The sequence below is a fragment of the Chiloscyllium plagiosum genome, unplaced genomic scaffold (genome assembly GCF_037043375.1).
Source record: "Chiloscyllium plagiosum isolate Xiang-an unplaced genomic scaffold, Cpla_swu_hap1 HiC_scaffold_3, whole genome shotgun sequence".
Taxonomy (NCBI): Eukaryota; Metazoa; Chordata; class Chondrichthyes; order Orectolobiformes; family Hemiscylliidae; genus Chiloscyllium; species Chiloscyllium plagiosum.
In genome coordinates, this window is record NW_028270141.1 from 148486833 (window position 1) to 148503338 (window position 16506).

At 43.1% G+C, this 16506-nt stretch overlaps 1 protein-coding gene across 4 annotated transcripts in view; it reads left to right on the forward strand.

The window, feature by feature from the left end:
* Positions 1 to 16506, forward strand: part of coq8aa (coenzyme Q8A, genome duplicate a) — a 76992-nt gene that overhangs the window by 16699 nt on the left and 43787 nt on the right. For all 4 annotated transcript variants that reach the window (XM_043687293.2, XM_043687296.2, XM_043687295.2 and 1 more), the window contains exons 4-5: positions 375 to 441; positions 12810 to 12884. In XM_043687293.2, the coding sequence (XP_043543228.1) occupies positions 375 to 441; positions 12810 to 12884 (142 nt within the window). The remainder of the gene's footprint in view (positions 1 to 374; positions 442 to 12809; positions 12885 to 16506) is intronic.

Below are 16506 nucleotides of genomic sequence, written 5' to 3' on the forward strand. Positions count from 1 at the left end.
CTCAAATGCACCATTCACTTGAAGCAAACTTGCATTTCGCTAGCGCTTTTCCCAGCTTCAGAATGTCACTCATCACTTTACAGTCTCCTGAAGTCCTAATGAAATGTAGTCACTGTTGTGTCAAATTAGCAACCGTTTAGTGGTCAGCACAATCCCTGTAATTGGTGTTGATTGAGGAGTGGATATTGGCCAGGACACTGAACATAAACGGTCCTAAATCTTTGTGCTCAGGCCACTGGAGCAGGAACTAAAATCACAGCCTTTTGGTTAATGTACCAGCTGAGTGAAGGTTGACAAGCTGGCCCATTCTGAAGCCGTGAAAGTGTTTTCTCCTCACCTCTTGACTTAATTATCTTTGTTTCTATTTCCCCTAGTTGAGTGAGCGGGCACGTGAACGCAAAGTACCATCCACTCGAATTGGCAGGCTGGCCAATTTTGGAGGTAATGCACTTTGAGTGTTTTCTGGCCCTCTGTCGCGTTGCATTAAATGGGACGAGTCAGTGTATGGAATGCAGAGAACAAGTGAGTCAATATTATTCCACTTGAGAGCTTGGCTTGCTTTCCCAGAGTTGGATGGGAGTGAGTTCTGGGCTTGGGCTCATTGTTAACTAGACTGAGGCAGTACTGTGTTCTGGAGGGTTCAGATCTCACCTAACCTGGTCAGGTGGATTTGAAGATCCTATTATCTCTGCCAATAAAAAAAAATCAGGATCCTGTGAGGTTGAGGTGATTGAAGGACTTTGCAGCAATAAAGCCGAGGAGGAAGGTTTGGGGATGAAAGGGTTTTTTTTTTGGGAGTAGGCATCCTTGATTGATTTAGGTAGGATTTGGAGTGGAAAGGCATTAGTTTCAGAGTTGTCATTTTATCTGGATTGCTGGTTTAGAATGTGCAGTATTCCAATTTTCTTTTAGCTAATAAGGAATGTAAGGAAATAGATGGTGACACGTTGAAAAATGTCCATATTACAGAGGAGGAAGTGCTGGATGTCTTGGAATGCATAAAAGTGGATAAATCCCCAGGACTTGATCAGGTGTACCCTAAAACTCTGTGGGAAGCTAGAGAAGTGATTGCTGGGCTTCTTGCTGAGATATTTGTATCATTGATAGTCACTGGTGAGGTGCCAGATGACTGGAGGTTGGCTAATATGGTGGCACTGTTTAAGAAGGGTGGTAAGGACAAGCCAGGGAATTATAGACCAGTGAGCCTGACGCCAGTGGTTGGCAAGTTGTTGGAGGGAATCCTGAGGGACAGTATGTACATGTATTTGGAAAGGCAAGGGCTGATTAGGGATAGTCAACATGGCTTTGTCAGTGGGAAATCATGTCTCACAAACTTGATTGAGTTTCTTGAAGAAGTGACAAAGAGGATTGATGAGGGCAGAGCGGTAGATGTGATCTATATGGACTTCAGTGAGGCGTTCGACAAGGTTCCCCATGGAAGACTGGTTAGCAAGGTTGTATCTCAGGAATACAGGGAGAACTACACATTTGGATACAGAACTGGCTCAAAGGCAGAAGACCGGGTGGTGGTGGAGGGTTGTTTCACAGACTGGAGGCCTGTGACCAATGGAGTACCACAAGGATTGGTGCTGGGTCTACTACGTTTTGTCATGTATATAAATGATTTGGATGTCTGCTTTAGAGGTACAGTTAGGTTACAGATGAAACCAAAGTTGGAGGTGTCGTGGACGGTGAAGGTGGTTAGCTCGGATTACAACGGGATCTTGATCAGATGGGCCAATGGACTGAAGTGGCAGATGGAGTTTAATTTAGATAAATGTGAGCTGCTGCATTTTGGGAAAGCAAATCTTAGCAGGACTTATACACTTAATGATAAGGTCCTAGGGAGTGTTGCTGAACAAAGAGACCTTGGAGTACAGGTTCATAGCTCCTTGAAAGTAGAGTCTCAGGTAGATAGGATATTGAAGAAGGTGATGTGGGGCATGGATAGGGTAAATAGACAAGGTTTTTTTCCCTGGGGTCGGGGAGTCCAGAACTAGAGGGCATAGGTTTGGGGTGAGAGAAGAATGATATAAAAGAGATCTAAAGGGACCTTTGTCGTGCAGAGGATGGTGTGTGTATGGTATGAGCTGCCAAAGGAAGTGGTGGAGGCTGCTACAATTGCAACATTGAAAAGGCATTTGGATGGGTATATGAATAGGAAGGGTTTGGAGGGATATGGGCTGGGTTCTGGGAGGTGTGACTAGATTGGGTTGGGATATCTGGTCGGCATGGATGGGTTGGACCAAAGGGTCTGTTTCCATGCTGTACATCTCTGTGACTCGATGACCACTGTCCTTAAGGGAAGGAGGCTGTCATCGGTACCTAGTGTCGCCTTCATGTGACTCTAGATGCACAGAATGTAATTAACTGTTAACAGCCCTCTGGGCAATTATGCTGGCCTAGCCAGTGACACCCTTATCTGTGAGTGAATAAAGAAAAACATCTCTGGTTTCATTGTTCATGGTGAGTCCAATGATGTAAAAAAGAGTGTTGGAGAGTCGGCCAGTCTGGCAGCATCTGTAGGAAGTTGAAACTTTATTGCTGGAACAGCACAGCAGGTCAGGCAGCATCCAGGGAACAGGAGATTCGACGTTTCGGGCACGGGCCCTTCTTCAGGAATGAGCAGAGAGTGTTCAGCAGGAGAAGATAAAAGGTAGGGAGGAGGGACTTGGAGGAGGGGCGTTGGAAATGTGATAGGTGGAAAGAGGTCAAGGTGAGGGTGATAGGTCGGAGTAGGATGGAGGCGGAGAGGTCAAGAAGAAGACTGCAGGTCAGGAAGGCGGTGCCGGGCTGGAGGGATTCGGCTGAGACAAGGTGGGGGGAGGGGGGGATGAAGAAACTGGTGAAGTCCAAGTTCATCCCCTGTGGTTGGAGGGTTCCCAGTCGGAAGATAAGACGCTCCTCCTCCGACCGTCGCGTTGTTGTGGTTTGGCGGTGGATGAGTCCAATGACCTGCATATCCTCGGTGGAGTGGGAGGGGGAGTTGAAATGCTGTGCTACAGGGTGGTTGGGTTGGTTCGTCCGGGTGGCCCAGAGGTGCTCTCTGAATAAATTCAGAGAGCACCTCTGGGCCACCCGGACAAACCAACCCAACCACCCTGTAGCACAGCATTTCAACTCCCCCTCCCACTCCACCGAGGATATGCAGGTCATTGGACTCATCCACCGCCAAACCACAACAACGCGACGGTCGGAGGAGGAGCGTCTTATCTTCCGACTGGGAACCCTCCAACCACAGGGGATGAACTTGGACTTCACCAGTTTCTTCATCCCCCCCCTCCCCCCACCTTGTCTCAGCCGAATCCCTCCAGCCCGGCACCGCCTTCCTGACCTGCAGTCTTCTTCTTGACCTCTCCGCCTCCATCCTACTCCGACCTATCACCCTCACCTTGACCTCTTTCCACCTATCACATTTCCAACGCCCCTCTTCCAAGTCCCTCCTCCCTACCTTTTATCTTCTCCTGCTGAACACTCTCTGCTCATTCCTGAAGAAGGGCCTGTGCCCGAAACGTCGAATCTCCTGTTCCCTGGATGCTGCCTGACCTGCTGTGCTGTTCCAGCAATAAAGTTTCAACTTTGATCTCCAGCATCTGCAGACCTCACTTTCTCCTCGAGCATCTGTAGGAACCCAAATAAAAGTAAACGTAAAGATATTTATGTGGGTATGAAGAAAAAGCTGGTTAAAATAGACTAAGAAATTAGGTTTGATGGTAGGATTATAGAAGTGCAGTGGCAGATTTTCAGAATGTATTTTTTTTGGGATTGTACAGTGATGTCTTTATCAGAAGAGTTCATGGTTCTAACCGCACCCATGCAGTTGTGTGACCATTGCAACAGTAAACAGATACATGTATACACATCAAGGAATAATTTATCACAACAAAGTTATCAGTAATGTTATAGTGTGCATTACAATTTTAGAAATCTTACAATTCTATAAAGATCATTCGGTGCTGTTGGTTCTAATTGCAATTCTTTTGTTTTATAGATATTTTTATTAGAAATTTAACATTTTTACAAGTTTACAAAAATAGACAAAACTCTCAAATATAAACATTGATATACAATTAAATCAAATATACAATAGCCAAAATTTAACAAAAGAATAAAAAAAACGAAAAAGAAAAAAAAACAAAACTCAACTGTCTACTAATCTAACCTACAACTAACCAGAGTGTATATTTAAGTCTCTTACATGCTCGGAATGTGTTAACATCAGATGTAATAAAACCCGTATTCGTGCGGGATTCCTCTCCTGAGGGGCCCCGGACCAGCCAGGTTTGTAATCTCAATTAAATAAAAGCCCTTGTTAGGATAGCCAAAATATCTGTATTTATGTAATTCAAGAAGGGCTGCCATATTTTATAAAATAATTTGGTCTTTCGGTGCACCATATTTGTAAGGAAGTCAAGGGGAATACATTCCATAATTAATCTGTGCCAATTTGAAAGTCCAGGAGGGCCCTCAGCCACCCAGTTCACCAAAATATTTTTCCTTGCACAGAAAGAAAGAATAGAAAATAGTCTCTTCCCGTACATGTCCAGGGAGGGAAAGTTCGAAAAGCCCAAAAGGAGAGATACAGGGTCCACTTTAATTTCCGTTCCTAAAATTTCTGTCAGGATACTTGCTACTTTAGTCCAATATCTACAGATCTTATGACAGGTCCATAGGCAATGTACAAGAGTGCCCACCTCTATTTTGCATTTGGGACACATTGGAGATGCTCCTGCCTTAGATTTTTGCCAGTCGAACCGATGCTATATGGGCCCTATGAAGTATCTTCAGCTGGATAGCCTGGGTTCTGTTACAGATAGTAATTCTTCTCGCGTTTTCCCAAATATCATTCCATGTTTCTATAGAGATTTCTAGTCCCAAATCCTGATCCCATGTTTTAAGCAGATTATCCATATCTCCCGATACTTCATCATGTAGTAAATGATAAATAGTATTGACGGAAGATACCCCCACTGGTCGTAGGACGCTACATTCTCTATCTGCTTTATAAAGACTATCTAATAACGCAGTCTTCTTCTGTATATAATCTCGAATTTGGAAATATCGAAAGAGGTCTCCATTAGGTAATCCGAATTTCTGATGCAACTGTTCGAAAGACATCAGGACCCCATCCTTAAATAGGTCCCCTAAACATGAGATACCCCTGGATCTCCAGAGTTTAAAAGTGGCATCTGTAAACCTGGTTGGAATCCCCATGCTCCCACTATCGGTGCATAGGGGGATGTTTTATGTGAGTTGCCCTCATTTTGCCGCATTATATTCCAAGCCTTAATTGTGTTTAGTATTATAGGATTTTTACAGTGATCTGTAATGATTTTCCTCTTGTCTGAGAATAAAAGGTTAATAAGTGGGTATTTTACTTGAGAGGCCTCGATGTCCAACCAGATTGATTGGGTCTTGTCTGATCCACAATCAGCTATGTAACTTAATAGGGAACTTCCCAGATTTTAGGAAATATCAGTTAAGTCCAATCCTCCCCTTGTCTGTGAAAGCTGTACCTTCTTCAGCTTAATGAGAGGCCGTCTATGATTCCAGATAAAGGAACCCAGCCAGCCATATAATTTATGTAGAGCCGTCCTCTGCAGCATCACCGGAAGCATTCTCATAGGACATAGGAGACGGGGCAGGACATTCATTTTGATTAGTGCTATTCTACCCAACCAGGAAATTGGAAGGTCTCCCCATCGCTGGTGGTCCTGCCTTATCCTTTCCAGTAAATGCACAAAATTAGCCTTATACAACTGACCAAATACTGGAGTAATAAAAATGCCTAAATATAAGAAGCCCTCCAGGGACCAACGAAAGGGAAAAAGGGATCCGTCCACTAAGTGGGGTGTCATAGCAAGGCCGCCCATTGGCATAGCCGCCGATTTTGAAAAATTAATTTTATAGCCTGAGAATGCGCTAAATGTATTAATAACTTGGATTAGGCGAGGTACGGACATCAGAGGATTACTGAGGAATAGAAGAACATCATCTGCATAAAGGGTAATTTTATGTTTACCTGTACCAATCCTCGTGGCCGTTATATTAGGATCAGCTCGTATAGCTTCTGCTAGTGGTTCAATTATTAGCGTAAATAACAATGGTGAGAGAGGACATCCCTGACGGCAGCCCCTACCCACACTGAAGCTTTCCGAACCTAATCCATTGGTAACCACAACTGCTTTGGGATCATTATACAATGTTGAGATCCATTTGGTAAACACCTGTCCAACGCCAAACCTTTCCAATGTGTAAAACAAATATGACCATTCAGCCCTATCAAATGCCTTTTCCGCGTCTAATGAAACTACTACTCCTGATATTTTTCTCTGATGACAGGCTTGAATCATATTCAAAACCCTTCTAATATTATTGGATGATCTACGGCCCTTAATAAACCCCGTCTGATCCTCCTTTATAATATGTGGCAGTACCCTTTCTAGTCTCAGTGCTAACGTTTTAGAAAGCATTTTAGAATCTACATTTAGCAAGGATATTGGTCTGTATGACGTACAATCTTCTGGATCCTTTCCTTTTTTAAGGATAAGAGAAATATTTGCCTCTTTCAGCGAAGGTGGCAGACAGCCCTGACTATTTGCATAGTTATACATGTCCATAAGTGGACCAGCCAATATTTCTGTAAATTCTTTATAGAATTCAGCTTGAAAACCATCTGGGCCCGGTGCCTTACCGCTCTGAAGTTGCCTAATTGCATCAAGTATTTCTTGGACTATTAGAGGAGCATTTAGAACCGATACCTGTTCCGGAGTTAGGCCTGGAAAGGTCAAATTTTTAAAAAATGACTGCATCCTCCTAGTCCTGTCTTCACAATCCTGCGATTTATATAGCTCAGAATAAAATTCTCTAAAGATCGCATTAATCTTTTTATGATCATGAGTCAAAATACCCGTACTTCCCTTGATAGACGTAATACTCTTAGGGGCCTTTTTTTTTCTTTGCAAGAAATGCTAAGTATCCAACCGGTTTGTCGCCATATTCATATAACCTTTTTTTAGCAAATAATATTTCCCTCTTAGCCGTTTGAGTAAGCGTAGTGTTTAGAGCTGTCCTAAGAGCCGTAATCCTTTGCAATTTAATAATAGAGGGCCTATCAGTGTATGCTGTTTCAGCTGCTTTTAAACGAGCTTCAAGCAGACGCTGTTGTTCTCCCTTCAATTTCTTCTGGGTCGCTGAGTAGGAGATGATCAAACCTCGCGTGTAAGCTTTGATGGTCTCCCACATCATTGATGGGTTGCTAGCTGTACCTGAATTAATTTCTAAAAAAAGTTTTAAATTCTTGAGAGAAGTACTTTACAAATTTACTATCTTTCATTAGGAAGGGGTCCATACACCAATGCCGAGGGGATGTCCCATTGTTCCTCGCCTTAGTTTCCATATATACAGCAGCGTGGTCGGAAATTGCTATACTACCTATTTTACAGGATGATATGGAATTTAAAAAAATCGAGGGGGCAAAAAGTATATCAATTCTGGTATGACATTTATGTGGATTGGAGTAGAAAGAAAAATCTCTGCCCTGTGGATGAAGACATCTCCATACATCTACTAATCCTAATTCTTTGTTCAGATCCATCAATTGTCTAGATCTGGGAGATACCCCTGCAGTACTCTTGGGAATCCTATCTATTTCCGGATCCATAATACAATTAAAGTCTCCCCCTATGATTCTGTGACGGGCACCAAAAGCCATCAATTTTGAAAAGGCTTCCGTTATAAATTTAAAGAGGTGTGCCGGGGGGCAGTACAAATTTAAAATCCCATATTCCTCTCCATTTATGAGGGCTATAATCAAAATATATCGTCCAGATTTGTCTTTTATCTGCTTTAGGATTTTGAACGGGGAAATTCTTCCGAACAAGAATAACAACTCCCCTGCTTTTTGAGCTAAAAGAAGAAAAAAAGGCCTGATCAAATCCACCCTGTCGTAATTTCAAGTGTTCTTTATCTGACAGGTGTGTCTCCTGTAGGAGAGCTATATCAACTCCTTCCTTCCTTAAGATTTGATAATATTTTCTTCCTTTTGACTGGCGAATTACTCCCCTTGACATTCCAGGTGCACCACTTAACCGACTGATCAACCATAATCATCTGGGCAAATCCGAGACCCCTCGGGATGGGAAACCCTATCCAGAACATCCCGAGCATAGAGCATATAAAATTTACAAAAATAAAGCCCTCTAATACACTCACAACAATACAATAAAAATCTATTTCTAAATAAAAAAAAACTTATCTAAGTGGAGATTTTCCCCCTTGTTCCCAGGGGGTGTCACTTCCTCTCCAAAAGTCCATCATATCCTCTCCCAACCAATGCCCCACCCTTGACCCAGGCGCTCCTCAATAAAATGAGGAGAATTCAGATATAATACAAAGCTAGAGTTAACAGTGAGCACCCTACCAACACCTGGATATATTTGGTAATGTTAATACCATATATAAACATATAACTATAAAATTACAACCTCAACAAATAATAATTAAATATAAATATAGTAATACAAAATAACAAGGGAGAAACAACCCCGCTCCTAAAGACAGAGGTAACATTGAATAAGGTAACTTCCTCCCCCCACCAACATTAACCAAACCCCCCAGCTTTTATTTTTATATATATTATATACACACACATACACATATACATACATCCCACATATATACATAATAAAAGAAAACAACCCCAAGGGGGGGGAGAAAATCAAATCCCTCTCCCCACCCCCCCATGATGATATTAAACAGTAAGATAAGAGAAAAAAAATGGGGAGGATATAAACCAAAGCGGGGGGAAAGGCCAACCAACATCCATTATGTCTTACAGTTTATCTAAGAGAGTCCAAGAATTCCTTAGCCTTTTCTGGCGATCCGAAGTTATACACGGATCCTTCATGGTTAAAGCGTAGCGTCGCTGGGTAGCGTAAGGAGTATTGAATATTTAAGTCCCTTAAACGCTTCTTCGCCTCGTCGAATGCCTTCCTCTTTCGGACCAGAGCTGGGCAAAAGTCCTGGAATAACATGATCTTGGATCCTTTATAGATCATAGCTTGGGGGTCTTTTCCAAGATTTCTAGAGGCTTCTAGGAGTATCTGCCTCTCCTTGTAGCTCTGCAGCCGGAACAGGACCGGGCGTGGGCGCTGGTTCGAGCCGGGCCCGCGTATTGCGAACCGGTAGGTCCATTCTACCCTTACCCGGCCTGATCCAGCTTCCAGATTTAAAAGCTGTGGCAGCCACTGTTCGAGGAATGCTGTAAGCTGGCCTTCCTCTTCCTGTTTGGGAAGAGGAAGGCCGATTGAGCTGTAGTTTCGGAGGTCGCGGCCTTTAACTCAGCCCCTCCGACTCGGCGCTCGATTTCTTGGATGTCTCGGTCGTGCTTCTGCAGCGCGGCTGAGAGTGAGTCCCATCGATTTTGGGATTCTTCGATGAAATCGTCGATCTTCGCGTCCAGTTTGGAGATCATCTCCACGAGGCTTGTCACCGTAGGTAAGTCCCCCGGGGCGGCTGTGGACGCCTCAGCTGCAGCTGGAGAGGGTCGGGGAGGGGTTCCTGCTTGTTGAGAGCTGCGGGCTCCCTTCCCTTTAGTCATTTTTACTAAAGATTAGATTGTGTAAATTTGATATTAAACAACTAATTAAATTAAACAGCTATTATAAATGATTTGGTAAGTGTGGTGTGGGTGGGTGACCCACTTTACCCAAGTCTTGGGAGGAGCACTGTAGACTCAGACTTGCTGGGTCGCTGCCATCTTGGATCTCCCCTTCAGAATGTATTTAATTCTCAAATGGGTATCTTAGTTGGAAGAATGTATCATTGCTGCCTTTCCACTTAGACATAAATGGGCCTCAACTGAAAGAAAGAGTGGACAAATCTGACAAGGTTAGTCGTAGCTCAGAAGACTGGGTAAACCTTATGGAGCCAAAGAATGACTAAAAAGAATATAATGAGTAACATAAAAGCATTATAGTAAGAGTTTCTACAAGTATTTGAGTAGGAAAAGAGTTAACTGAAGCTAGTGTTGGTCATCTGGAATGAGTGTGTGGGAAGTAAGGAAATGACTGAGGTATTGAATGGATAATTTGCCCTTGTCTTCATGGTAGAAGAAACTTGCCAAGGATAGTGGCAACTCGTGAGGCGATTGAAGGAATAAACCTAAAACAATCAAGATTACAAAGGAATCTGTGTTTGAAAATTGCTGACCGTAAAGACAGGCAAGTCCCCAAGGTTAGATTGCCTGCATCTTGAAGTCTAAAAAGAAGTGATAACACAGATAGTAGATGCATTGGTTATAATTGTCCAAAAAAATTCCTTAAATTCAGGACGGATCACAGCAGAGTTTAGAAAGAGCAAATGTAAAACTGTAATCCAAGAAATGAGGGCGGTAGAAAGGGGCCATTTAGTCTAAGACTTAGCAGAGAGGGTACAGCATGGAGTCCCGGCAATGCGGAAGCAGGGTATTTGATCAATGGAGTCCCCACCGACCTTCCAAAGAGCATCCCACCCCAACGCCATCTCCACATACCTGCCTTTCCCACAAGTCTGCACATCACAGGGCACTGTGGGCAATTTAGCATGTCCAGTTGACCTAACCTGCACATCTTTGGACTGTAGGAGGAAGCCGGAGCACCCGTGCAGACACAGGAAGAATGGACAAACTCTTCCAGTCTCCGGTGACTGTCTGTGTATTGATTCCAGGTCCCTAGTGCTGTGAAGCAGCAGTGCTAACCACTGAGCCACCGTGCCACCACGTAGGGAAGGTGCGAGAATCTATGATTTTAGATTATAGCAGAATAGTGAGAGACTCATGATGTTAACAAATGAAGTATCATGGCTAGGACATTGTTTAATTAGAGTTGGTTTTGAGGAGCCGTAGTTCTGGTACAGAAGGAATTCATTCGGCCATCATGTCTGCACTGGCTGTCTGAAATTTTGTTTTATAAGTATTTTTATTGAAAAGCTTTTTTTTTTTTTAAATCTTTTGCAAAACATTTATATATAAAGAAAAAAAATCAAAACAGAAAAATACAGTGCAAACAACAAAGCCGCAAAGCAATAGTCCAATTATCTTGAATACGGAGAAAGCTTGGAGGATAATGAAGCAAGACGAGGGCAATTGACTTAAGACTTCACCATTTACCCCCTTGGTAGGACCCCAAGGATTTAAACCTGGGGCAATGGACTCCGGCTTTAAGACATGGGAGAACAATGGCATTCCATGGTTGGGAGATTTGTTCGAGGGGAGAGGTACTGATGTCATTCAGTCAGTTAAGTCAGAAACATGGATTATCCAATAAGGACCTTTCTCAATACTTCCAGATAAGGGACTATATACAGAGGAAGACCACGCTGCTGGTCCAGTGTTATAAATCAGATGTGGAGAAAAGGTTCCTCTGGTGCACGGGTACTCTTTCACTTAGTACTTTATATCATTTACAGAAAGGCCATGCTCTGGGGGATATGGAAGGACTCTGTAAGACGTGGAACCTAGAGTTAGGCAAGGACATTTCACCGGAGATATGGGACGATATCTGGGGGAATGTAAGGAAAATTTCAGTATGTAACCTAGCACAGGCGATGCAATTGAAGATCTTACACAGGGCTCATATTGTACCAGAAAGGCCAGCTAAGTCTGAAGATTTTAACTTATTGCCATAGTTTTCCTGCCTTTTCCCTCTAACCCTGCATATTATTTAAAGTGAAACAATCATCCACTGCCCTTAAATGCCTCAATTGAAACTTTATTCACTGTGCTACCAGGAAATGCACTCAGGATCCTAACACAAACCGCAAAGCTCTGCCGATGCGTGAAATTAGAAACAATATCAGAAACTGCTGAAAACTCTGGCAGCACCTGTGGAGAGAAAGCAGAGTTAATGTTTTGGGTCCAGTGACCCTTCTTTAGTTCTGAACACCCAATTAGATCCAGAAACAGCAGAAAATGTGTCAGTCTCTGGCTGGGAGCCAGATAGTAGTTGACGTTGAAAAGGCAGTAAAACCATCAGTCACAGGCTCAGTGAGGGCTGCAGTGATGGGGAAAAGGCTATAAACTGAAGTTGTTTTAAACAGTAGATCACTGTCATCCAATTGGAAAGTGTAGTCTCGCTACCCAGAGAACATAGTCTGAGGTCACTTAGATTTTAACTGCATTTGGATAAGGGTAATTTTACAGAATGGTGGGTATATGTAGAATCATAACATGAAGTCAACATAAAAGCAGAATGCAATGTTTAGCTTTTTTGCTTTGTTTTGTACACTTTGACACTTAGGAGTTTGATGTCTAATGCATGTGAATGCCTGCAATATTTCTACCTCTAGTTATTATGACAGTAAATCATTTCTCTGACAAGGTATTCCCAGTAATGAAGGTCCCTTGGATTGCCTTTAACAGGGACCAGATTTGTGTCAGGAGATGGGAGTTGCCAGTACAGCCTTACGTCAATCCGTCCATCCTGTGTTCCTGAGCTCAGCACTGCTTGGCAGCTCTCCACAAAAATCAGGTTGTAAATCTGTTTAACATGTCTGAGCATAGTTTAAAAAAATCACATAACACCAGGTATAGTCCAACAGGTTTATTTAGAAGCACTAGCTTTCGGAACGCTGCTCCTTCATTGGGTTCCTGTGCATTCCTGGGTCTCCTCAGCCTCTGTGGTTGTGGACTTTGTATGCTAATGAATTATTTGTGAGTGAAAGTTTTCATGTTTCCCCTTTTGATTCTGGAGCCAGGCTGTGTGAATGCATAAGAACATGGAACTGATTTCCTTACAGAGCTCTCATGGCTCATTCTTCTCTTTGAACAGGTTTAGCTGTTGGTCTTGGAATCGGAGCCTTAGCAGAAGTTGCTAAGAAGACATGGCGACCTGAAGAACGTGAGAGTAAGTGAAAGCAAATGTAATGTTGGAATGACAAGCAAAGTACTGTGGATGCTGGAGAGCTGAAATAAAAGTGGAAAGTGATAGAGAAGCTCAATGTTTTGAGCTCATTGTGACTTATTCTGGTGGGGGCTAGGAAATGCTTCCTTTAAAATGCAAAATGTGGAGGGGCAAGTGGAACAGTAGGCAAGGATGCCCATTGCAAAAGACAAAGAGAATGCTCATGGTGGTGGAGGAGAGAGAGAGAAAGAGAGAGATGAAGAAAAGGTGTTGTTGATAGATATGAATAGCAGAAAGCCGGTTGGCTGTGCTAAGGGCAGATCCATGCAAACAAGACACTGGGAGAAGAGGGTGTAATCAAAATGGAGGACAGTTTTTCTGCTGTGAAGTTGTTGAATCCTGAATGCTCTAAAGTGGAAAGCTGAAACATGCTGAGGACAGAAACGTTAATGTGAGGGTGAGATGGTTGAAATAGCAAGTGACTGATGGGTCAGAGTCATTCCTACAGATGGAATCGAGGTGTTCCTGCAAAGCATCCGCCCAGTCTGTTTGTTCCTGTCAATACGGAGGAAACTGCACTGTCACCAACGAATACAGTAGACCAGATTTAAATAAGTGCAAGTAAACTGCTGCTTCACTTGGAAGGTATTGGAAATACCATGCTCTTCTGAGCTTATCTGGATTATGGACCTGTGATCTGTGTTTATCAGCCACAGAGTCTTGGTCATGTTGCATGTGACTGAACAGTCTTGTGGGAGATATCGATGGGAATGGTTTGGTCTCTGAGTCTGTTTTTAGCTGGTTGGGAAACAAGCAACGGCATTTAGTGCACCATGGTGGCTCAGTGGCTAGCACTGCTGCCAGGGACCCGGGTTCGATTCCACTCTCTCAGGCGACTGACTGTGTGGAGTTTGCACATTCTCCCCGTGTCTGCGTGGGTTTCCTCCGGATGCTCCGGTTTCCTCCCACAGTCCAAAGATGTGCAGGTTAGGTCAATTAGCCATGCTAAATTGCCCGTAGTGTTAGGTGAAGGGGTAAATGTAGGGGAATGGGTCTGGGTGGGTTACGGGTCGGTGTGGACTTGTTGGGCCAAAGGGCCTGTTTCCACACTGTAAGTAATCTAATCTAAACTGTCCCATGGTGTCCAGGGATGTGCAGGCTAGGTTGTTTTAGCCCTGGAAAATGCAGGGTTATGGGGAATGGGTCTGTGTGGGATGCTGTTCAGAGCATTGGGCCAAATGGTCTGCTTCGCTGCAGTAGGGATTCTATGATTATATAGCACCCTTAATAAAATGAAATATTTTTTAGTGTGTCTCAAGAATTTAATTAAATGCAATATTATACAAATTGACATTCTTGTGCAGTCAAAGAGGTAAGGTTTTAAGGGGTGCCTTTAAGGGTGTAAGGTGAGAATTCCAGAGCATCGGACTTGAGGCAACTAAAGCATGACCACCATTGGTGGGGAAATTAAAATGAGAGAGGCTCAAGAAGCCAGAATTAGAGGAGCACACCAGTCTGAGTTGTTGGGCTGGAACAGTGAGAGAGAGTGGTGAGGCCACGGGGAGATTTGAAACAAAGCTAAGAATATTCAACTTGTGACATTGCATTGGGTGACACTAAAATCAGCGAAACAACAGGCTTTGGTGTGAGTTGGATCACAGACAGTAAAGGTTTAGCGAAACTCAAGCTAGCAGAGGTAGAATGTGGTCGACCCGCCAGGGTTCTGTTACAATCATCAACTCGTGAGGTAACGAGTGATTATAGAACTGGGAATATCATTAGGGGAATGTATGAGGATACTAGAATCATAGTTATATATCTCAGAAACACACCTTCCGATCCAACTCGTCCATGCCGACCAGATATCGTATTCTGATCTAGTCCCATCTGTAAACATTTGGCCCACATCCCTCTAAACCTTACTAATAATGTACCCATCCAGATGCTACTGTTATAAGGATTGTTTGATCACCAGTGATCATGCAGGCAGACAATAAAAGTGGAAAGTATCTAAAATAAGGGATTTGAAAGGACCTATTATGGGGAGAGAGCAAGGATATGTGATTTATACTGCACCCATTCAAATAGAATGTACACATGGACTGACTGTGCAATAATATCAGACTCTGTGAATTACAGAGGTGACTGAGAATCTGTTAATATTTACATCGGCCTCCCAGGACTGTGTCAGTATAAACAAGGGGTCACTGGAGAGAATCAGTAACTTTAGTGAACTAGGTATGTTTTACAAGGACATGTCAGGGGTTTTTCTGGATCTGTGTTGGCATTTGCCTGGGATCCATGGGTGCAGGGGTTGAGAGGGTGGGTCAGTGTTTTTGGTGGGGGGAAGGTGGCTGTTGGTTATGGTGTCAGGGTGGGTTGGTGTATATGTGTAATTTGCTTTGGCTTTCTTGAGTGGAGGAAAAGGAAATATGTTTTATTTTAAAAAGAAGTCCACATTCTTTAAATTGTGGTTGTGAGCAGGGAGTATGGACTTGTAAAAACTTGTGTTGAAATGTCAGGAGAAGGCAGGAGAAATTAAATTAGAGGCTATCACTTCTAAATTTGATCATCCGTATCTAAATGTGCTGTGCCTTCTGAAGGTGACTTTAAATGAATTGATAGTATCAAATGGTGTTTGAGACAACAACAACCATACGTAACATAGCTTGAGTTGGAAAGCCAGTGAGTGCACTGAAGATCAACAGCCTGTTAGTATCACACTCCTCTTTAATCTTGAAGTTTTTCGTCGTCCCAACAAAACAGGTTTTGTTTAACCTAGCATTCCAAGGTGTTGTCCTTTTTGTTCTTTTGAATGATGTAGTGCGCAGTTGAAGAAATATTTCATAATTCTCCATAACTACATATTCCTGAATCTCTCAAAAGAAGACTATCCACCCTATCCATGTCTCATAATTTTGTAGACCCCTATCAGATTGTTTTCACTGGAAAGATGGAGGTTGAGGGGCAATTTGAATTTATCCAACCTCCAGACCAGGCACCATCCTGGTAAACCTTCTCTGTACCCTCTCCAAAGCATCCACATCCCTTCTGGTGGTGTGGCGACCAGATCTGCACACAATCTTCCAAATGGGACCTAACTAAAGTTTTGTACAGCTGTACCGTAACTTGCCAACATTTATATTCAGTGCCCTGGTTGATAAAGGCAAGTGTGCCGTGTGCTGCCTTGACCAACCACTTTATCCATCTGTGGTTGTTGCTTTCAGAGATCTGTGGACCTGTACGTCCAGATCCCTCTGTATGTCAATGCTCCGAACAGTTCTGCCATTTATTCTATAATTTGCACCTGAGTTTGCACCAAATCTGCAATCTATCTAGATCCGCTTTATCCTTTGACAATTCTCCCCACTATCTGCAACTCCACCAATTTTAGTGTTATCTCCAAACTTAATCAGACCACCTACACTTTCCTCCAGATCACTTATATATTTTGCAAACAACTAAGGTCCCAGCATTGATGGCTGTGGAACATTACTAGTTACTGATTTCCATTGTACAAACACCCTTCCACTGCTACACTTTCTTCTGTGACCAAGCCAGTTTTGTAACCATCGAACCACTTCACTCTGGATCCCATGCAACTCTAACTCCTGTACCAGCCTGC